Source organism: Phyllobates terribilis, unplaced genomic scaffold, assembly GCF_046119375.1.
Source record: "Phyllobates terribilis strain yellow unplaced genomic scaffold, ASM4611937v1 Scaffold_9__5_contigs__length_417890890, whole genome shotgun sequence".
Classification (NCBI taxonomy): Eukaryota; Metazoa; Chordata; class Amphibia; order Anura; family Dendrobatidae; genus Phyllobates; species Phyllobates terribilis.
The window spans coordinates 152,116,916-152,140,893 of NW_027362769.1; the positions used below are offsets into that span (position 1 = coordinate 152,116,916).

General features: G+C 40.6%; 1 protein-coding gene across 1 annotated transcript in view; it reads right to left on the bottom strand.

Annotated features, from left to right (window-relative positions):
• Positions 1 to 582: 582 nt before the first annotated feature.
• LYPD6B (LY6/PLAUR domain containing 6B) overlaps positions 583 to 23,978 on the bottom strand; it is a 56,445-nt gene continuing 33,049 nt past the window's right edge. The window contains exons 2-5 of the mRNA XM_073647217.1: positions 7,603 to 7,747; positions 7,237 to 7,335; positions 5,784 to 5,914; positions 583 to 5,221 (exon numbers count right to left, since the gene is read on the bottom strand). Coding sequence (XP_073503318.1) covers positions 5,054 to 5,221; positions 5,784 to 5,914; positions 7,237 to 7,335; positions 7,603 to 7,711 — 507 coding nt within the window. The 5' untranslated portion in view covers positions 7,712 to 7,747 and the 3' untranslated portion in view covers positions 583 to 5,053. The remainder of the gene's footprint in view (positions 5,222 to 5,783; positions 5,915 to 7,236; positions 7,336 to 7,602; positions 7,748 to 23,978) is intronic.

Sequence of the window (23,978 nt, forward strand, 5' to 3'; positions counted from 1 at the left end):
TGTACAGAAAACCTATCATTCTGAATTATAGGAGCCAATGTATTATAGGAGCCAATGTGAGGTTGGCTTGTCAATAAGCTTGTTGTTGGTTTCCAACAGCAAACTACAGAATTATGAATGCAGCTCTGGACTAGAATTGCGGCTGTAACTTGGGTTCACTAATAGATAAGCAACACAATACTAACTTTTTATAAAGTTTAGATGGACATGGTACATCCAGAGTAGGGGTCTGACACCTGTGGGCTACAGCAATATGCCAAAGGCTCCTCAGCTAGAAAAGAAGACCGTGGTATTACAAAAGGGGCAGTGCAGAGAGGTGAATGGCTGCTTAATTATGAGAATGAGTCCAATGTAAATATGATGGCAAAGTTTTCCAAAAAAATTATTTTCTAACAAAAACAATGCCACATTTGTCCACAAAAGATGCGTGGAATTGCAGTTTAGTCCTTTTCCCATATGTTGTATTACATTGCAATATCAAGCACAACCATGTGACGTTATGGTACTGTTTACAGGAGAAAGCAGCTAAAAAAGAAAAATGTCCTCCAGTCCTGTTATTTTTGAAAAATTATACCCATTGTCTTCTGTTTTTGTAAACTACAACATTTTTTAGGACTATGAAAACCCTGAAGAGTCTCAAAAAGTGTTCCCTATTCTGTCAGGTTTGATAAACTCCAAAAGACAAATAAGTCCAAGATAGTTTTCTTGGTATCTAATAATGGAGCCATGGACCCCCCTCGAGAATTTACAAACTATCCTTCATTGTATTCTCCCTGCTCAGATAGGGCGCACCACTAGACAGGACTACATTTTCGTCTGTCTCGGAATTTTTTTCCCTACAGGGGTTTTCAATTTTTCAAGTTGACAGAAGAAAGTCTGTCCCTGTAGAGGTATTTTTACCCTCATAGGCACAGGTGGAATAGAAAGTATCAAGAGACCTCATGCCCTTCGTCTCCCTGAGGCATTTCTACTCTAAACACGTGGATCTTGAAAGTTACCAGTAGCCTTCAAATATGCTGTATGATCAGGAGCCGATGTAATAAGGTTAGTACAAGAATAAGGATTATATATTTGCACATACTTACCAACATTTACATTGCAAAATTTTGAAAAAATTACACTCCACTCCTGAAAAAGATACCAAAACGGCCACCTTTAAGTCCACCTTCTCATGATCTGGTTCTAGGAGCAGCTTTGGGAAAATAAAGAGTGTTGGCAAGAATACACATATTACTGCCAGAATCTGCTAGGCACCATTACATACGGAAGAAACCTCCCCACTGAAAAATACAACTGAACCCATATCCAATCAGCCTGGCACCGGTCCCTGTTTCCAAACTAACGGGGCTTTAGAGGAGATCATTGTCAGATCTGGGGTTGCTAACTTTACAACTGAAAATACCAGTCACATTTATGGGGGGGGGGGGTGTGTGGTTTGCAACAAGTTGGCCCATTTGAAGTGTAATTTGCCACCCTTTGCAGTTTTTAGACAATTAAAAAAAATCCTGCCTACCATCACCATTAAAATCAGGTCATTCTGCTCACTATCAGGGGCAACTATACTATACTCTGGGGCCTTCTCCACAACAGTAGCATAATACGTTGGTGCTCAGTTATCAGTTACCAAATCTCAGTCTGCAGATGCAGGAAGGTACATTTCTGAAAACCCTCCCTAACTGACATTGCAGATTTCTACAAATTCATTACATTGAGAGATGCTTTCATTCCAGATTAATCAACATTTCGTTCATGAATTTCAACCAGAGATTAATGTATAATGGCCAATTTGACACCGGCAAACACAATCGTATCCTCTCTCCAAACCAGGTACAAATTTGTATGCAATGGGGATAGTGACACCCCCATTGCGGTACCCCTTAGCTTATGGAAGAAGCCCCATAAAAAGGAAGTAATTATGCCTCAGCACAAATCTAAACAGTTTTAGAACCAAAGAATTGTAGACCTAATGTTGACCAAAGCTTCGGCTTTGTAGCACTGTATAAGAGCAGTTGTATACCCTGTGCTAGTTACTTAAGTAGTAAGGGATGTAGTGTTCTGTAACCCAGAAGCAGGAGACACATTCCACAAGGGGGTTTGGTAGAGTTCTTTCCTGGTATCCAGGTAGTGTGGAAACAGCTGGCAACTGTCTGGCTGCAGGTTCGGGCCATTTACACAGCGAGAGGATTTTCCTTATTTAGGCACAGTGGGGCCTCACAGCTGCTATCGCAAATGTACTATACTTATATTGGCTCATAATGATTCAGAGAGGATGAAACGCATAGAACATATATATTACATTTAGCATTTACAATAGTAATATCTCAGGAAAACATGGGTATGAGATCCATGTAGTGGTTAGGCCTTTTTAGGTAAGGAGGATAGTTTTGAAATTCACTACTTAGATACTAATAAGGGTTTATATACTTATAGCGGATTTTAAAGAGACAGTAGAGTGTAATCTTATAACGGTAGATGAACATTTAAGATGACATAGTTAACACACTCGATATTAACATCTATCATGGTATTAATGCATATTTTCCTAAAAGGCTTTTTAATGAATATTCATGGGAATACTCAATGCCCATGAAAATATGTCGATTAATCGGTCAATAATAGAGATGGGGTGAATTGACTCCCTAAACCCAATCCAGTGCTGCTGGACGATAACCCAGCAAAGAACCTACTACCTGATTGCTTTGCCCGCTCCTCTCGACTACCTGGCATGGTGCGACATCATCCTTGCGATGTGATGTGCATGTGACACTGTGCCAGGCCGACTAATCAAAACAAAAGCCGAGGATGCTGGCAAGTAGGAGGCAGTTTACTGGGCTCAGGCCAGTAGCCACAGATTACTGACGTGGCCAATGGGCTAGGTCCCAAGAAATGATTCAGACCATCTCTAGCCAGTAAACAAGCAAATGCTCGTTTGTCAGCATAACAATTATCTTTCCATTTCCCCGTATAAACAGTGACCCGCCGCCAACAATAATGCAAATAATAATTTAACCATGATTGCTACCGATTGATGCTTATTCAGACAATTCTTTTTTATCTTTGTAAAGCGGAAATAAAAAATAATAATGAACCAGTATGTTATGGAAGATGATCGACAGTATGAAAATAATAAATAAAATTAAAATATAAACATTGTCTTAAACACAAATTATGGTAAATAGAACAAAATGTGGATGACCACGGCTATAGTGCTGCCCTGCGTGGTACAGATGACTCTTCACACAGGATTGCGGTATATGATCGAATAGCAGTTTATTGGGTCAACGCTTTTCAAGACCAAACTACAGCATTTAAAAAAACCTCTCTTCACTCCACACACGCCATTCTGACAACCTCACTAAAGGGGAGAAGCAAGCCATTAATTCCCTCTGCAACATTAAAGATATAGTTATCAGAGGACGAGTCACCATTCAGGATTTCTCTGACTACATAAAAGAAGCCCTCAATATATGATCCAATCCACAGAACTAGAACTACAGACCCCTTTCCTTCTGTTCAATCTAAATAGCTAAAAACTAAAAAGTTTTTCAACATCAGTAACCCCCCACATTTCCTTCTTTTATCAACTCCAGAAGATCCACAAGTCCCCCCCAGTAACTCCCCTGGAAAACCAATCTTATGAATAAATTTCATAACAAACAATTTATCTCTTTATCTGGATAACATATTGCAGTTTCATGTCACAGCCCTTCCCAGCTACCTTAGGGACTCAGCACAGCACATCTAATCAAAATACTTAAGGATATACATTGGGAAAATGCCTTTATTTTTATTACCTTGGATGTCACAGCATTATATACAAAATCAAATTGGTCTACAATGCATTGAGAGATACTTAATGATGACAGAATATTGCATACAGACGGTGTATCTGAAAGCTAAAGATTTATCTTGAAAAATAACTTAGTGTTTCAAGATATGACGTATCAAAAGATCAAAGGCACCGCTATGGGCACTTTTGTACCCCCTGACTATGCAAATATGTTTATGGGTGCATTTGAACATGCACATATTTAGAAGTCAAAATGTGCCAATAACATTCTTACTTACAAGAGATTTATTGACGACCTATTTTTTATCTGGAGACGCTGGCTCTTTTGTAGAGGAATTAAAATTGAACAAATGGGGAAATCACTTTTACTCCCCAATGTAAGTGTCAAATTGATTTCTTGGACATTACTATCTCTTTGCAAAACAACATATTAGTCAATAAGACGTTTTTTTAAAGAGGTCGATGCTGAGAGCTATATAAATTATGAAAGTGGACATTAAAAGAAATGGCTAAATGATATGCCATTTAGCCAATACAAGCGGATCAGGAAGAATTTTAGTGGCAATGCTGATTTTTACCAACAAGCCCAAGTACAAAAAGATTGCTTCTCCAACCGAAAAGTCATCTGTATCAAGCAGCGTAGCACTACAGTCGTGGACATCCACATTTTGCTCCAATCTCATTGCTGAAGAACCTCGGCCCTTCTACACACGGATCTGCAGTACCGGTCATCTGTATGTCCGAGAGGGTGTTGTACCTATCACAACCTGAACAGGTCAGCATGGTCTTATTACAATTGTTCCCTGTCACCCTATGTGCGCACTGTCTCTACTTTCAATCTAGAGCAAAATTTTGGTAAATAATATTTTACAAAATTCATAAAAATGTTATATTTTGTTTCCACGCTCCACTTCAGTCTTGGGGGCAAATACTCGCTCATGGTCTGTAATATAGGATCCAGTTGTGTCCTCCCATACTTGAAATGTTTCAGCTGGGATTTGTCCTGATGCATAATAAGTGGAGTGCATAGGAGCCACAATAAGAAGGCTGATTGTCCATAATTCCTGGGTCACAATTCCAGGGGTATAAACATTTCCATCAAAATATGGAAAATATCTGTATTCGAAAATGGTGCATTTAGAAGGTCAGCTAAAGGTAAATGAACCAAAGTGTCACCTTCCATGTTCCGCTGATAGGACGGCTTCACCATCTTTTCGGCATAATGTGATCAGAAGAGTCAACGACAAGTTTCCCACTTTTGTGCTAGAGGATCACTAGGACTAGTATGGAGGCAGCCACAGCAGGCAAGAAAGCCGTCACCCTGTGGGCATCGGACTTTCGATGGGATCTCATGAGGTTTAATACGGCATTTGTTTGATTTGTCGGTATGTCCACATTGCAGATCATTCCGTCACAACAGGAAATGCACTCCTGGAAGAAGGAAATATCATAAGTAGCGGTAAAGGAAGCCATGTATTTTGTAAAAAAAAAAAAAAAATGGAGATAGCCAAAGTATTAGAGAAAAAGAAGGGTGCATCATTATAAGTGCAGCACTAAGAATAGAACGACATGGCAACATGAAGATCGTGATGTGAAGTGCAAAATTGCCTCTACGGGGGTCTTCTTTTTTTTTTTTACAGCCAAATCACCGCTCTAAAATAGTGACATAACAGCTAGTTGGGTGTCTAAAACTTAGTCTCATACTGGAGGTCCAGGATCCCCAGAACAGAGGTCTAAGCCCCCGATGTTAATGGAGTGATAGTGAGCATGTGTGACCACCACTTGTAAATGGAGCAGTGGTCGCACATGCTCAGTTCAGTTCCATTCATACAGGAGATTTTTGGACCCTGCTCTTATGATCAGGCAGGCCTCCATCCATCAATCATGCATTTATCACCTATCCTTATGATAAATTATACAATTTGTTGATGGGGCAACCCCTTTAAGGTGTATGGCGTGTGCGGCATCACTATTCGGTATGGGATATTCCTACCATATGCCCCGTGTCTCGATGATGCCGACATCCCACGTTTTGACATTCTTCTCTCGTCGCACACTTCTTAGTCACCGATTTACTTTTTCCGTGGCTGCTGAAGTGGTGAACAGTTTTACAGTAATGTGTATCTGTAACACAAATATAAAGCAACCCTTACTACTCACATCACAAAGTAATCCAGCAAAGTACAGCGTCGTAAGGTTGTAAAATTATTTTCCTGTTTCAACACTGTACAGTTTAAAAAAAAAAAAAAAAAAAGTTTTAAAAACTTTTTTAGTCCATCACAATAAAACATGGCATTTGATAATCCATAAAATCTGATAATCTGTCACCAGACTATAATAAAATGTGAGCAGGGAAGACCAAATCAGTAATTGCTCCCGTTACAAAAAAAACACGTAGTAGCACAATTGGCTTCAAAGGAAGGGTTAGTAATAAAATACAGAAAGAAGAGTAACTTACTACTCCACTTCCCCCATCGCTCCAGCGGTCTCTGCCACGATCACCCGATTCATCAGTCAATCTGCAGCCAATCAGAGACCTCAGCCACCGAGTGACTCCAGTCCCACCAGAGACCGTTACAGCAGGAGATTGGTGTAAGTAAGTAACTTCTTTCTTTATTATTTATAGATTCCATTCATATTTATAACTTTTACAAATATTGTGGAAAACTGCTTTAAAATGGGTTGGCCACCTAAGGGGACAATTTTTTTATATATTTTATTTATTTATAAAAAAAAAATGGGATTAAAACATCATTTGTGCAATTGAGTTTTATTAAAAATCTTGCACGGTTTGTTTTTTTGCAGGCCTTTTGTTTCCCTGCACATTCAACTTCGATGTGGTTTGAGGTCATAAATCAGCTGAGAGGAGCTCATAAAAAATAAGACAAATAAAAGAGAGATTCACCGTCATTCCGTCAGAACAAACTCACTGACTGGTTCTCAGTTAACTCGTTTTGGCAATGGACAATACAACACAGAAGGCAAACTGGGCAAAATGTGTAATGGAGCCCAATTGAAAAAAAAATATATTTTTAGCCACAATTGCATGCATTTATGTTTAAAAAATAAAAAAAGCCAAAAGATGGCTAGCCCTTTAATTTTTTTTGAGATTTCTTTAAGCATTATTCCCAAAATTAAAAGTTAATATGTCCTATACATAGAATAGGGGGTAATTTGCTGATCACTGGGGATACAACCGCTGGGACCCCCGGTGATCCCGAGGTCGGGGAGCCCCATCTTGAATGGAGTGGAGGACTTATACTGTCAGTTCTCGATTTCTTTATTATGGAGCATTGATCCTCTGTTTTTACAACTGCCACTTGGCTGCAATCCCACACGCAGCCATGAGTGGCGCTGTACCTAAAGAAAAAGTCAACACACACACTGGCTCTGGTGACTACGGTAGTAAGAAATTAAGTAAGGGAATATAGAAACTTGTGACTTACTCAGTGGACACCATTTATCTTCGGCCCAGCGGTTGCAGTTAAAGTTATCGGCCGATTTCTCACATGTAAAGCATTTGAAGCTGTTGGGGAACGGTGTAGCTGCAAAGGAAATAACAATACAAAGACATGATTATTCAGAGTCCTGTTCTTCTGATACAGAGCATGGTGCTATATGATAAAATTGCTCTCTGCAGTCACCACTAGGGGGAGCTTAAAAGCTCACTGCATACTTGTTATTATTGAGTTCACAGTATGCAGAAAGATACCAAGCTCCCCCTTGTGGTGGCTGCATGGAATTTGCTGGTATTGGCAAGAGGAATAAAACACTGATATATTCACAGAATAGTAACACAGGAGGGTACTTACGGTCTAAGGGAGGTCTCACATTATGGGAATTTACATTTTTGGCACAAGCAGCGTTTTGAAATGTGATGAAGAAGTTGATGGTGCACAGGAGCAGCAGATGTGGGGTCATCGTGGCACAACCTGCCGGATACCTGGATGGTTTTATCTACAAGTAAAAGAATATGACCGTGATCTTCTCACTCTGCAACAAACATGGTGGTGTGCAAGGGTGCAACGATAGAGGGTGCCGGGCGGGTGGGGGGTTTGCAGTTAAACCTGTGCCCTAGAGGAGCCTAAAAGGTCACTTTGGGCCACATAAGAAAACCAACATTATTGAAGACCTGTGGTAGCCGGGGGCAGTGTTGCAAATTTAGCATTGGGCCCACAAAAGATAAGTTATATCACTCTCAAAACGGAGGAATTTTTTATTTATTTATTTATTTATTTTTTTTACTTAAATGAATTTATTTAGGTCTAAAAATCATTTTTGCAATTCGGTTTCATTAAAAATGTAACTTTTTTTTTTTAACAGTCTCTCTATTTCGCTGTACATTCAACTTTGATGTGGCCTGTGGAACTAAATCAGCTCAGAAAAGACAATAGTTACAGACTTTCCCGTCATTGCACAGGAACGAGCTCACTGACTGATTCTTAGTTAACTCATTCTGGAGTCAGCAACAGACAGTGCAACACAAACTATAGAAGTCAAATGGTGCAAAATTTTAAATGAAATTCAACTGCAAAAATAATAATTTTTATTTTTATAGCGCCAACATATTCCGCAGCACTTCACAATTTTTTTAGCCGAAAATACAGGCATTTAAGAAAAAAAAAAGTGAACAACCCCCTTAATGTGCTCATACTAATTCAAGAGCTGATGGTCGGAAGGTGAAGTGCCTAATGGCCATTTCTTCCAAATCTCAAACTTGCATCTTTGGCTCGTCCGAGCGTGCACGGGTTCTCAGAGAATTGGGAGAGAGGAGTGAGCCGATGTCAGACACCTCTGGCAGTGGCTTATCTTCCCTGAGAACAAAAGGATGGGGCGAAGGAAATACATAATGCCAGAGACTACCCATGGTCAGGAGTGGTGCAGTTTCCAAAATAAAATTATTATTAAAACTCTAGCTGATCGGTGGCGGCTGATTGGCTGCAGCAGTCAAGTGACATCTCCTCTTGGAAGAAGCCACCAGCACTGCTCCCTCAAAAAAAAGTGAATGGCAAGTTACAGAGCATGAAAATCAGGAACGTCCCTGGATATATTAGACTGGCATGTCCACCAAAAGCAGTTTTAGCCTGTTGAGGGTAATGAGAGATACAATTTAATTAAAAATGTACCACCGTTTTGTGTCTACAGCTCCAGTACAGACCTGTGCGTCTCCGTGGTAACAGACTACAAACAAACTTTATGCCTCATCTGATTCTACAGTCTTAAGTACATGGGAGTATAATACACAGAAATCCGCTCAAAACAATGGTTTTATTCATGCGATAGATTCCCTTTAAATTATAGGACTTGTCTGCTGGATTTCACCCCCCAAAACTTTTTATATGCACATGTGGCTCTTTCCAAGACAAGTCCAGCAATACCTTTACATGGCCGGTCTGTTCCTTCATTACTGAAAAATCAGCATTTGAATTGAGACTGTAGGGCTACGATAGATCTGAAGCCTCTGTCACTCCAGATAGATCTGAAGCCACTGTCACTCCAACTCTATTCCCCGCCCAGCATCAACTCCTCCTACTTGACTGATGGCTCATTTGTCTGAAGTCACACAGCATAGAGGCTCTCGGTCAATCAGGGGGAGGCGACATTGAGCGGGGAATAGAGCTGGAGTGACAGAGGCTTCAGATCTACCAGAGCCCTGCAGCCTCAGTTCAAACGCTGATTTCTCAGTAATGGAGCAACGGACCGGTCGTGTAAAGATATTGCTGGACTTGTCTTTGAAAGAGCTAGATGTGCATATAAATAGTTTGGAGGTGAAATTCTGCTGACAGATTCCCTTTCATTGAAGATTACGGTTGAGAAATTGGGTTAAAGATGGGACACGACTTCTATAGGAAAGATTACAGGTGACAGTCTCATCAGGAAAACACACCCAAAACAAGACGTGACCACAGAGTACACAGCAAACAGGAAGCGAGCAAAGAGAAGGTAAACAGTAATACCATCAGGTAAGGGAGATTATATCCCTAAACCGCTCCGCTCTATTCTATCACACAACAATCTCAGACCACGGTCCTGTGTCCTGTGTCCTTGGCACGCGATCAAGGGTACCCAGCAGCAACGGGAGCTGTCACTTTTACGGAAGACACATCCCCTAGCTTAATGGGTTGTGTGAGGCTAGAAAAACATTACTGATCTCTTTAACAACAGCGCCACTCTTAACAATGGGATATATCTGGTATTGCAGCTCATTGTCATTGAAGTGAACAGGACTGAGTTCCAACCCCCCAAAAGTCTACGGTCATGATACTAGACATGCTTCCCTAGTCTCATAAAGATGTTACTCCTTAAAAGAAAAGTTGAGAAAATGCTTCCATTTAGAACATGTTCACATGTTGCGTTCTCGTGTTTTTTTGTCCGACGCTTTTTTTTTTTTTTATTACCGTGGAAGAAATGCATGCAGTGCATTTCATTTTTTTCCTTGCGTATTTACCGCTGTGGTGCGTTTTTTCAAACCTGCAGCATGTTAATGCTTACATCATTTTTGCGGCATTTTTCACCCAGTCAAATGAATAAGAAAAAAATTATTTTACGCATTATTTTTGCTCCCACAATTGTTTTTGGTGCAGAAAAATCTCTCCGTGTAACTGATTGTATAATTTATGGTGTGGCTTCCTATCCAAAGACAAGGAATCCGCCCCTCCAAAATGAACTAAGCATTCTGTTCAACTATGCGTTTCTCGTCTTGATCGCTACTATATGAGGACTGCCCTTCATTTAATAATTTCTCATAAATTACACTGGTTTCTTTTCCAATTTTATATGCATTATATTACCACTGTATGTGGAGTTATTTATATACTGAATTTCATTGCTATCATTTTTATTCAATGTCTTTTTTTTCCTGTATGTATTTTTCTAGTCTGATCAAGGTCTAAGTTATAAGACCGAAATGTTACTTTTTTTGTTTCGATTGACCTACAATTAGGCTACGTTCACACGGTGCGTTTTTTTGTTTTTTTTTGCAAATTTTCATCTGCATTTTACAGTACCAGAAAAGTCTAGGAGATTTCAGAAATCTCATGCACACACCTTGTTTTTATTTTCCCTGACTGTTTTGTCAAAAACCTGCATATCACTTCTTCCAGCGTTTTTTACCCTTTGAAAGCAGTGGGTAGTGCAAAAACAGAGCAAAAAAAAAACGCAGGTATCAGGTTTTGCTGTGTTTTTGGCGCCAAAACCTGAGGAAGTTGATTAGGTTATTTTTTTTTATGCACTAAAATGTATCAGCATGCACAAGAGAGAAATGTACCCTGACAAAAAAGCAACAACAAAAAACGCAGCAAGAACGTGCCATAAAAAAGTGCAAAACTCAGCAAAACCTGCTTTTTTTTTTTTTTTTTTTTTTTACATTGCTTCTTTACTGACAAAAGAGCAGGTTTAGCCTGCGGGGAAAAAAAACGCATCAAAACCACAATGTGTGAACATAGCCTAAATCATAATTCTATGTTTATTTTGGAGTGCCGGATTCCTTGTCTTTACCTTTTAGAAAATAGTCCCCGAGTTCCCTTATAAAATACAATAAAAAGCATATAAAACATCACATGTACACCAAAAATCAAGGCAAAACTCAAGTCCTCACTAAGCTCCAGCAACAGATAAATTAAAAAAAATTTTTTTTACAGATCTCAGAAAATGGCGACACAAACCAATTTTTTTTTGTAACAAAGTTCTGATTTTTTTTTTAACCACTAAAATAAATATAAAAAACTGTGTCAATTTGGCATCGCCATGATCATACTGACCCGAAGAATCGCGTTTCGGGTTATTTTTTTTAACGCACAATGAAATGTTCAATACAAAAAGCAAAGTCACAATAAGAAGAATTAAAATTCCCCAAAAATTCAAGAAAAAAACAGCAAAATAATCAGTAGTATTTACAGTGGGTACAGAAAGTATTCAGACCCCTTTAAATTTTTCACTCTTTGTTTCATTGCAGCCATTTGGTAAATTCTAAAATGTTCATTATTTTTCTCATTAAAGTACACTCTGCACCCCATCTTGACTGAAAAAAAATCAGAAATGTAGAAATTTTTGTAAATTTATTAAAAAAGAAAAACTGAAATATCACATGGTCATAAGTATTCAGACCCTTTGCTCAGTATTGAGTAGAAGCCCCCTTTTGAGCTAGTACAGCCATGAATCTTCTTGGGAATGACGCAACAAGTTTTTCACACCTGGATTTGGGGATCCTCTGCCATTCTTCCTTGCAGATCCTCTCTAGTTCCGTCAGGTTGGATGGTGAACGTTGGTGGACAGCCATTTTCAGGCCTCTCCAGAGATGCTCAATTGGGTTTAGGTCAGGGCTCTGGCTGGGTCAGCCAAGAATGGTCACAGTTGTTCTGAAGCCACTCCTTTGTTATTTTAGCAGTGTGCTTTGGGTCATTGTCTTGTTGGAAGGTGAACCTTCAGCCAAGTCTGAGGTCCAGAGCAATCTGGAAGAGGTTTTCATCCAGGATATATCTCTGTACTTGGCCGCATTTATGTTTCCCTCAGTTGCAACCAGTCATCCTGGCCCTGCAGCTGAAAAACATCCCCATAGCATGATGCTGCCACCACCATGTTTCACTGTTGGGATTGTATTGGGCAGGTGATGAACAGTGCCTGGTTTTCTCCACACATACCGCTTAGAATTTTCACCAAAAAGTTCTATCTTCGTCTCATCAGACCAGAGAATCTTATTTCTCATAGTCTGGGAGTCCTTCATGTGTTTTTGAGCAAGCTCTATACGGGCTTTCATATGTCTTGCACTGAGGAGAGGCTTCCATCTGGCCACTCTGCAATAAAGGCCTGACTGGTGGAGGGCAACAGTGATAGTTGACTTTGTGGAACTTTCTCCCATCTCCCTACTGCATCTCTGGAGCTCAGCCACAGTGATCTTGGGGTTCTTCTTTACCTCTCTCACGAAGGCTCTTTTCCCACGATTGCTCAGTTTGGCTGGACGGCCAGGTCTAGGAAGACTTCTGGTGGTCCCAAACTTCTTCCATTTAAGGATTATGGAGGCCACTGTGCTCTTAGGAACCTGGAGTAATGCAGAAATTCTTTTGTAACCTTGGCCAGATCTGTGCCTTGCCACGATTCTGTCTCTGAGCTCCTTGGGCAGTTCCTTTGAGCTCATGATTCTCATTTGGACTGACATACACTGTGAGCTGTGAGGTCTTATATAGACAGGTGTGTGCCTTTCCAAATCAAGTCCTATCAGTTTAATTAAACACAGCTGGACTCCAATGAAGGAGTAGAACCATCTCAAGGAGGATCACAAGGAAATGGACAGCATGTGACTTAAATATGAGTGTCTGAGCAAAGGGTCTGAATACTTAGGACCATGTGATATTTCAGTTTTTCTTTTTTAATAAATTTGCAAAAATTTATACTTTTCGTTTTTTTTTCAGTCAAGATGGGGTGCAGTGTACTTTAAAGAGAAAAAAAATGAACTTTTTAGAATTTACCAAAATGGCTGCAATGAAACAAAGAGTGAAAAATTTAATGGGGTCTGAATACTTTCCGGACCCACTGTACCTGGTCAGATCTTCAGACCAAAATGCACTAGCAGGGTGCAGCAGACCCAAATAAAGATGGCGGCTACACAGGTGCAAAATACTGATGAGACAATCACTTACAACCTACCAGTTCATGGAGGTGGTGATTGCTTAAATTTGAATTGCACACATAATTGTTTGCGGGTTACATATTTTGGCCAAAATATCGACTAATACCTCATATATTATATATATATGCATTTTTGCACTTTTTTTATTCTGGGGTGCAGCCGGGCCCATTAGTGCTTGCATTGTAAACTGGGGTGTTTGTTCCCAGAGGGTGCACTTGGATAGTACTGGGCAGCCCGCCTAATCTAATAGTATGGGTGTAACTAATAGGCTGTAAGCCGGATACTGTGCACTACTCAAGTGTGAACAGCTCCCTATACAAGACTTTTTGTGTGCAATTCAAATGCTAATCAGTCACCCCCTCCATGAACTGGTAGGTTGTGACTGATTGTCTCATCAGTATTTTGCACCTTTGTAGCAGCCATCTTTATTTGGGTCTGCTGCACCCTGGTAATGCATTTTGGTCTGAAGATCTGAGCAGGTAAACACTGCTGATTATTTTACAATGAAATGTTCCTGAAAGCAAATAAACAAATGGCGGGATCATTTTTTTTTTCGTTTCCCCCATTTCACCCCCCTTTTGGAATTTTTATTCTAATTTTTCAGTACATTCTATGGTATAATGAATGGTGTCAATGAAAATTACAACTCACCCCCCCCCCAAAAAAAAAAACCAACATGCCCTGAAATGGCTTTCGATGGAAACATTTTTTTATGATACTTGGATGAAAGGGAGGAAAAACGAACGCAAAAACTACGGAAGTACAAAAACTGAAAATGACTTCCAACATGATCATTAAAAAAAAAAATAGGGTATAAAATCCAGATTCTTTACCAGATGGGGGTAAGATTTTGTAATAAAAAACACTAGTATGAATGTAGGCCAACAGCCAGCAAAAACACCAAGCATGATCCTGGACTAATACACGTTTCTCTTAAGACAAGATGCGCCTTGTCCTTGGCAGACTATAATGGGTCCTCGCGGAGTCGTGCTCCCGTACAGCGTCTGTCACCATGATCGACATTTGGCACAGTAGTTATTTACGTTGCTAACAAATGCACCAACTGGTTTGATATTTCTAGAGTTTCCCCAGTTCATAGTATCTGGTGGAATGCTACAATGTAACACTGACTGGCATCATGAAGAATGTCCCAGGGTTCCACATTCCTTCTCGGAGCGGCCAGTCGAGCATAGCCTGCCATTGTTTTGGCAGAGCTATCCACATATTGTTAAGATTTTCTGCTTGCTGAACCCAGACACCAGATCTCAAACAAATAATCTGGGTGTTCCTGTTTGGTCAGGGGGAGTATTTCAGGAAGTCAAGCCATGACACCTTGATCCGATGCCAGGTTAATCAGCAGGTTTTTCAGAGGAATCCACTGGCTACTGTTTTTTTTTTTTTTAAAATATATTAGTTTCCTTGCACTCAACTGTATGAGAATAGTTATAAAAAAAATGAACAAAACATATTAAATCACCCCATGTAAAATGGAAGTCGGTGCCCCCGTTGATGCGGGAGCCCTAAATACAGCCGCCCTCCTAATAATCCATCATGAGGACAGTCCACTGTTACTGAAGATATTCTGCTTCGTTAAAGGTGTGAATTGAGTAATAAATAGTAAAACACTGGGTAAATCGGCCACCGAAAAAAAAAAAAAAAAAGGCTACAGTGATAATAGTGGGCAGTGAAATGCACTTTAGTGACCAGTGTCAGGCAGCTGCTGCAGAAGGCAAATAAAATTACAGGATGCATCATCAGAATTTACTCCATTGTCCCCAGTTAAAGAAAACTGGACTAAGGGATGGTTAGCTAAGCGCAGAGTCTCTGCCGTTGGTCCCAGTGTTTGTTATTGTCTGCAGCACTAATGTCATTCCGTCAACGCTGCAGCCTATCAGTGAGCCAAGCGGGCAAGGGGCGAGATGTCAGCAGTGCAGACAACAAACACCGAGCAGTGGCAGAGACTTTGTGCATTTTTAACCCTCCCTCCATCCTGCACTGTTTGTTTTAACAATCTGCAGCCGGAACCAAAATGGGAATATCCCTTTAATGTAGCCCCAATACAATTTCAGCCTCATTGTAAAGGAAGGGAAGGGAGTGTTTGCTCACTTTCCTCAATATCAACACGTTAGTATTACAGGTTAAACTCGATGGACAGCAGTTTCTATCCTGCACTTATTTCCTTTTCACCTGCGTTCCGCCTTTCTAATAGCCTGTTTTCTCTGCCCTCCCTGAGATGCTTTCTCCCCTCTCCATTGCTGATCTGTTGTACAGCCCTCTTCCTGCTGTGCTCTCTAATTATGAGACAAGGGGAGAGGGGAGAGCAGAGAGACATTAGAACCATGATTTGCATATTTTTTTGCAGAACACTCAGCCAGATAAGGGACTTAGGCCACGGCCCCACTATCAGTATTTGGTCAGTATTTTTTCTCAGGAGTGGGAGCCAAAACCAGGAGTGGGTGATAAATGCAGAATTGGTGACTTGTTTCTATTATACCTTTTTTCTGATTGTGCCTCACCTGGTTTTGGCTCCCACTCCTGAGAAAGAATACTGACCAAATACTGATATTGGGGCCGTGGCCTTCTAGACACTCTGCAAAAGCAAAATGATAGAAAATTGTTAATTAAGAATATTTAGAAAGTTACTTAACTTTGTATTTAAGAAACAAATGAACAATTAAAAATAATCTGGAGGAAATTGCACATCTGACTAATGGGGTTAGTGGTCACTCCCCACCATCCATTCTGCTTCACTGTTCATGCAAATTGCATTACCCAAAGGAGGAGACAATGTGCACAAGAGAAAGCTCCACCCAGGGTAAAAGAATATGAAATGTTATACTCATCTTTGCATTGTGTTTTAAATCCATGACAATCCCTTTAATAAGATTCTTTGGAGAAAAAAACTCTTACTTAAATCATTTTCGCAATTGGGTTTCATTAAAAATTTTGCTTCTGTGTTGCTGACTGCAGAATGAGCTAACTGAGAATCAGTCAGTAAGTCTGCTATGATAGTGTCATAAGGAGTATGTAATTCTTTTCTATCTTTTTCTCAGTTGATTTAGGACCACAGACCACAACAAAGTGGAATGCTAAGGGATAAGAAGCCTGTAAAAGCCAAAAAGGTGCAACATTTTTAATGAAACCCAATTGCAAAAAATGATTTTTAGCCTCAAATACATGCATTTAAGTAAAAAAAAAAAAAAAATTAATAAATGGTCCCCAAAGACAGACAAGCTGTCATTTCGCCTCTGCATTCAAGTTTCTGTCGTTCATTCCAAATGATCTAGGAAATTACAATCTAGAGCATAATCTCAACGTGAAGCCAAGAAAAATCATCCGAGCGAAGCTTTAATTGTCTACATGGGGAGATGGTAAAGCATTCACGTACCTCCTCCGGACACACCTCGCAGAGTCCTGGCACCAGCGCAGGCACATGTCATGAGAATTACTGCTGCTGGAGGGGCAAAACAATGGCACACAGCAAAACTCACTGACCAGGAGTTGGCAGCCGAAAACCCAACTATAGATGGGCAGATGCCCAAACATTAATGACTGTCCGCGCTCGGGCCCCTTTAAGGGCTCGCAGGTATTTTGTGGTTTGGTTCCTTTGTTCCTTTTCGAAGAGGAAATTGTAAATACACAAACTGTCGAAAAATTGTCAACCACACGCCAAAGATTATCATCAGTTGTCTGATTAGGCATCTTATGCCAAGTGTAGGACAAGCAGTAGATAAAGTCACGGAAGTGGCCCTTTATCAGGTTTGCCAAATTAAAGGGGTTGTCCAGTACCGGAGAACCACTTCTTAATAGTCTCACATAACAAATAACACAGACTTACCTACCGGATCGGTGCCGCTCCTGTGATTTTGCCCCTGCGATTCCTGGCAGTCACGGGAGCGCTGCAGCCTCATCAGTGGCCACCGATGGGCTGCAGCCTTCACAGGTCCTTGAAGTGGCGGTACTGGTCCGGGAGGTAAGTAAGTTTTTTTTTTGTTACGAAGTTTTGTACAAGAGTTGACCCCTTTAATATTTTTTATGCAATGGAGTCATGGTCAACTGTTTATTTTTGGACCTGGTGTTTATTTTTGGACCTGGTAAGATGAGACTCAATTATAATTGATTAAAGTTAAATAAATGGGACTTTATTACATGTTCATCAGCAAAGCACTATCAGGGTATGGATCGGGCGCAGCAGTAGAGCCCGCTCCATACCGAAACGTTTTTTTTTTTTTTTTTTTTTAAATGTACATACTTAGTATTGCTGCTAGTGTAATTACCTGAACTAATACAATGGAAAAATCTGCCCTTAGGGTGAAAGCTGAAACGGGAAAAAGGATTTAAACACCAAAAATGACATTTCTTGGTTTCCACAATCCCCCCCCAACCCCCAAATTAAATAAAAATGCAATCAAAGTGTCGTATGTGCCCCAAAATGGTATCAATAAAAATTACTGCTGGATGCACATAAAAACGAGCCTTCATACAGATCTATTGATGAAAGGTAAAGAAAAAGTGTTACAAAAAAAAAGGACAAAACCCATCCCTCAAAAAAGCAAACAACAAAAAACCTTTAGGCCTTTACCCATGTCATAACAAAAATACCTTACAGTGGTTGCCCAGGACTTTTATAATGATGGCCTATCCTTAAGACAGCTCACCAGTTTCTGATTGGTGGGGGTACAACAGCCGGCTACAATTAAGAAAACTTTTTGTGTTCGAAACGCGTCAGTTTGTTCTCTTCTCCATGTGCTGCTTTTTTTTTAATCGTCTTTTTCTACTAATAAAAGGTGTTTTTATTTATACATCTAATTTTTTTTTTTTCAAAGACTGCTAGATTTTCTTCTCCTCTTTTCTTACAACAACTGGCACCCCGGCTGATCAGCTGTTCCCAATGTTGGTTGGAACTGCTCAACTGTACAGCGGCCGCGTGCTTCATATCGGCCCCTTACAGATTTGAATAGAGGGCAGATCTGCAGTACCTGACCGTGGCCACTATACAGTTGATGGAGCTATGCTGTGCAGTGCCACAACAGAGTACTTCCAGCCATCGGGCACAGGGAACAGCTGGTCTAACCCCCACCGATCAGATACTGATGACCTATCCTAAAGATAGGCCATCACTGTAAAAGTCCCGGACAACCCCTTTAACAGAGATTTTACAATCCCTGTTGGTTAAAAGGGATTAGTTGATCACAAAGTAACCTCAGTGATCTGCTATAATTTGTGGGGAAAACCAAGTTTTCAATTTCCCCACAGTGCCCCCACAGGCAAAATAAAGTATTGCACGGTGCCCATATGCATAATGCAGGACAGGGCAGGTCCTCCAGAGATGGAGACACTCCTTGTAACCACCTGGGCCAAGAAATGAGTGTTCTGAACATGGGGCCTCACATTACAAATCCCTACGAGGGTTTACAAAAATGGTTGTCTCAAGTCTACCCAACAGTGTCCTGATCCACCGCTGGTACTCCAGCACCGCACCCTGTTCTCCACCACATTGAAATGTATCAGCCAGAGATCTCAGCTGTGCAAATACACCCTAGAACAGGAAACGCATTATCACTCCACAATTAATCAGCTCCCTGCACTCTATTATACTGTTCACAGGTCGTATGGGCCGCATAATGCATGTGCTAATTCCACTTAAGTGCAAGTCAAATGGTTGTCATAGAGCATGCACTTAAAATGCTGATAGTAGATACACATTATCTCATAACTCAAAGCTTAAAGGGCGCTTACCCTATGGGGCAAAAAGTGCAAGCGGCGCGCTTAAAGGAGGCTTTAAATCACCAACATTTCTGTCCTTTTTTGCATGGTCTGTGTGCCCAACGAATATCACAAGGATCAATGGAAGTGGAAGGAACGGTGCAGATGAGCATTTTTCCACATAGACCCAGAAGCATGCACTTGTCTGTTCAGTTTTTACAGGAGTGTCTCCAAGAAATCTCAACTATGCAAAACTAAAAAAAGAACCTTATGCAATACGAACGCCATCTGCATCCGAATCCTGAGGGTGCCAATGTGTCACAAGCGGCTGCCTGATACTTCTGGTAGAAGATATCTCCTGTGGAAACCAAGAATAGGGCGTGCAGAAGTCAAATATGTCCAATAATCCTCCATTACGGTGAGAGTCAGGAGACCTCAATACATTATTAGGCCACGGTCCCACTATCAGTATTCGGTCAGTATTTTTTCTCCGGAGTGGGAGCCAAAACCAGGAGTGGGTGATAAATACAGAATTGGTGACTTGTTTCTATTATACCATTTCTCCTATTGGTCCTCACCTGGTTTTGGCTCCCACTCCTGACAAAAAATACTGACCGAATACTGATAGTGGGGCCGAGGCCTTAGTGTTCAGCCTACATTTATCTAAGCTGGATAAGTAAATTTGTATATCTTTTCCAAAAATGACAGAAGAATTCTAGGAGTGATACATTTATTGGCTAATTAGAAGAATTATGTTTGCAGCTTTCAGAGCACAGAGGCTCCTTCTTCAGGTTGGTTTACAAATCAATTACCTGCCTGAAGAAGGAGACTCTGTGCTCTGAAAGCTGCAAACATAATTCTTCTAATTAGCCAATAAATGTATCACTCCTAGAATACTTCTGTCATTTTTGGGCATAAAAGTATTTTTACATTGTTTTTTTTTCTGGCTAACCCGATACCACAATATCATTTTTTATTGTACATCATTATATCTTGTCCCAGAAGTTTCCTTCTTAGAACATAATATACAACTGAAGTCCACCAATGTCAGACTTGTTGCAACCGATCGAAATCTGTTACACAACTGTTCACGAGAACTGGGCTCTGAAGAGTCCCGTTAGAGTGGAGTGGTGCCTGAGCATACGCCACCGCTCCAAGGGACGACCCACAGACAAACAATGGGGTGGCAACGCGCATGCACAATTCTGTGCAATCAACAATCCACGAGCTGGGGAGGGGGTCTAACCAATAGTTTTTAGAAGGTTTTTAAGAAGAATATAAAAATATATAATATGGAGTGTAAATATAATACAACGCTAGATTTGAGCAAAATGTCCAGAGCCCTGCAAACAGCGTGCTACTTTCTAGTATCCATGGTGCTTCTTCCGATTAGCGTGTGTCGCTCAGCGATGTCTATACAGAAATAGTCCTGGCCAGAAAATAGTTGGCAATTCGCAGGGTTCTGGTCCGGCTGCTACTGGGGCACCGACGCGGCCTCTGGACCAGGGTTCTGAAAAGAGTTTTGCTCAACTCTCTATATAGTAAATAATGATAAAACTTCCATGCACCCTCAGCAATTAAAGTGTTAAATGTGCACGGTGAGGAGGAGTGCCAATAGCAATTCGGCAAGGCGTTGCCAAGTCAAACAGATAATTTTGCTTTATCAGTGTAAGTCGTTACCAACTATTAGCGGGCTTGTTAAATAAACAAAGTAATGTTTCCCTCCGCAGATTTAATCGAGGTGTACGGTAATGGTGTCATATAATTAGATTATACACGCTTTACATGGAACATTATTAGTCCTGGCGGAATGGAAATGGTCGGACAATATGAATTTACAACCCATCCAAAAGGGAAACGCCCAGTTGTCAATTTATTCACACATTTCCAGGAGGAATAACAGAGGAACAGTAGGGAGCAGAGATGCTACAGAACGGTCACTGGATGGAGAATACAAGCGGTGTCACCAGACCGAACAGATCCTCAAGGTTAGAGGAAAAAAAACAATGGGGGGGGGGCGACGACACACGGGATGGAAAAGTTGCAGATTTTCCATCTGGATTTTCAGGGTGGGAAATCAGCATAAAAACAGTAGTAGCAAAGTGGATGAAATATGAACCAATCTCAACCACACGTCCGCAGAGAATCTGACAGATATTTCTATCCGCACTATGTTCATTTCTGCTGTGGATTTGTTGCAGATTTGTCAATGAAGGGGATGGGGGGGAATCTACAAGCAAATCATATTCCTGCAGCTTTTAGAGCAGATTATAAGTTTATAATAAAGGAATCACAAAACCTTCCTTCGGTCCCCTGCCTGTCTCTGTACACCATCAGGGAGGTGTTGCCATGCTGTATTTTTTTGCTTTAGACGTTCATCTGCATAAAAATCAGCTCAATTTGGTAAGGATTTGCCGCACAGTTTTTCCTGCAAATTTCCCTAAATTTGCTGATCCATTACATTTGCAAATCCATGACATGTGACCATGTCCTAGTACTATACTGTACATTTACAGGTGTCGTCCTGACATAAGAAATGTTTTTAAATTACAAAAGTTCTTGTAACAACTGTCAACTTTGCAAATTTACCTCTGATTAAAAAATCCTCTTAATTCTCGCAAGCTAAATTATATACCCGACTGCTCATAGCCCTGGTAAGCCGCCACCGCTGCAGATCAGAGGTGGCTGGTCTCCTAGGTAAGAAGCACAGCGCTTACAAGCTTTTTACAATCGAGCTTGCAAGCTCCGCCGGATCCAGCCGGCTTTAGTATCCCTGCACTCCTCCAATGTTGAAGAGGTAAAATTGCACCAGTAGTGCGCTGCCCCTGGAGGCAGGAAGGCTCCGGAAGATCGATCTTAATAGAGAGCATAGGTAATGGCAAGTTAGTCTGCAGCAACAAGTGAACCTGGGAACATCATACTATAATAACCCGAGCTTTTGAAGAATTAATTATAATGTCTCTAAAATCCTACCTGAGTCATATTTTAATATACAGAAGGCTGAACACTGGGCGTGAGCCCGCAGCGCTGGCGTCCTAAAAACTACAAGGGATTATTGGATTACCCCTGAAAAAATACTCGAGATTAGAAAAAAATAAACATTTCTACCTTCATTGGCGATCACTAATCAAGGAAAGTCATTTGTTTGCTATCTGGTTGAGATTGCTTTGTAAGTGTTACTCCACCTATAATGGACTTATAAGGATTAGGGACCAATTTGGCAACGCATTTCTCAATTACAAGCGGCTGCTATGTGTGTTCTGGCAGTGCCGACAGAGGGGTCTAATACTTATGCAACTGCCTACAGGTTTAAGCCCTCATGAACATGCAGCAATCAGAGCAGTAGCTACCTTTGGATCCATCTATCACATAACCAGGAGAGATTTTTATCCAGCAGAGATCTTGGAAGAAAAAAAAAAAATTAAAAATCAAGGAATTGAAACAGAATACATAAATTTTTTTACAGTTACTAGACATGCACCATTCCTTTAAACAACAACTCTAATTTAGGAATACTGTCCGCCAAAAAAAAAAAAAAAAAAAAGTCCATTAATGACCGCTTCAGTTGTTACCGATACTTAAAGTGGACACTACCGGATAGAAGAAAAATATCAAAAATGGTGGTAGATGAAATTATAACATTTTTTTCAAATATAAGTCATGAGCAAATACGGATGCTCCTCTCGGTAATACAGACGTTAAGGTTTTACTTTAGTTTTAAAAGCGTGAACGCAAAATCTAGCGAGATACCAACTATGATGGAGGTGTGTCAAACTGGGGTGCCAAGGGCCCACCGGTAACCTACTCCAGGGCCCCACTTTTCAGCTACATGCAAATCGTTCTTTATCCTCATTAACAAATTTATATAACAATGAGCTGAGTAGATTGATAAATGAATAAGATGTCGCCTTTGTCTGTACATAGTGATTCAAGAGGGTGATAGACCACTCCTACATGGGGGCCCATCGGAGGATTTTCCTGCTCTCCTGTGGGCCAGTCCAAGCCTGGGTGTGATCCTATACAGCAACTGAATGGTAAAGTGGAACCTTGCTCTCGCATCAGACAGGATCGCAGTTTCGTTGACTTGCTGGTCCATAGAATATAATAATATTAGGATGTCCGAAACGCGTTTCACTTGTATTTTAATACATTTTTAGCTGTGTGGTTCGGCTGCGATTTGTTCCCTTTGGAATATTTTTTCACAGTAAAACTTGGATTTTTATGGAAGACCATGATGCTGGATTTTTTCTTCTTCCGGTATTATGAATTTATCTATTTTTCTCATAAGTTCACCAAAAGTAAATCAGGCTACGGATAGGGGATAACTTTTTATTTTTTGGGGGAGTGGTGGTGGATAATTACTAATAACCAATTAAAGAAGCACCAGTCCGCAGCATTGGCCTGCTAATCAGAAGAACTGCTGCAGGGGATGCTGGCAGATAGGAGGAGGTTCGTAGGGATCTGATCCAGTATTCACCGACTACCGATGGGACGGCTGGACCAGGGTCCTACAAGTCTTATTTTTATTTATTTTAAGTCTTTTTTTGCTCAAGTCTACATGCCAGTTATCTCATGGGCATGACTGGCTTTACCCACGGCCACACACCTCTAGTGGTAGCTTATTGACCTTGAAAATAAAGAATTGGCCATGTTGATATTCAACATGCCCAGTCCCTTTCTGCTTCCACCAGATGGGTCGAATGAACACTAGATTGTTATTTGTTATAGGTTTCCATGCAATCTTATGTTAAATAACACTAGTGGTACATGCCAAGGTGAGCTCTGCTACATCTGGGCAGGGTGCAGAGCACAATAGCTCCGGAGAACACAATTAGCGAGTGTGTGTCACCCCATTCA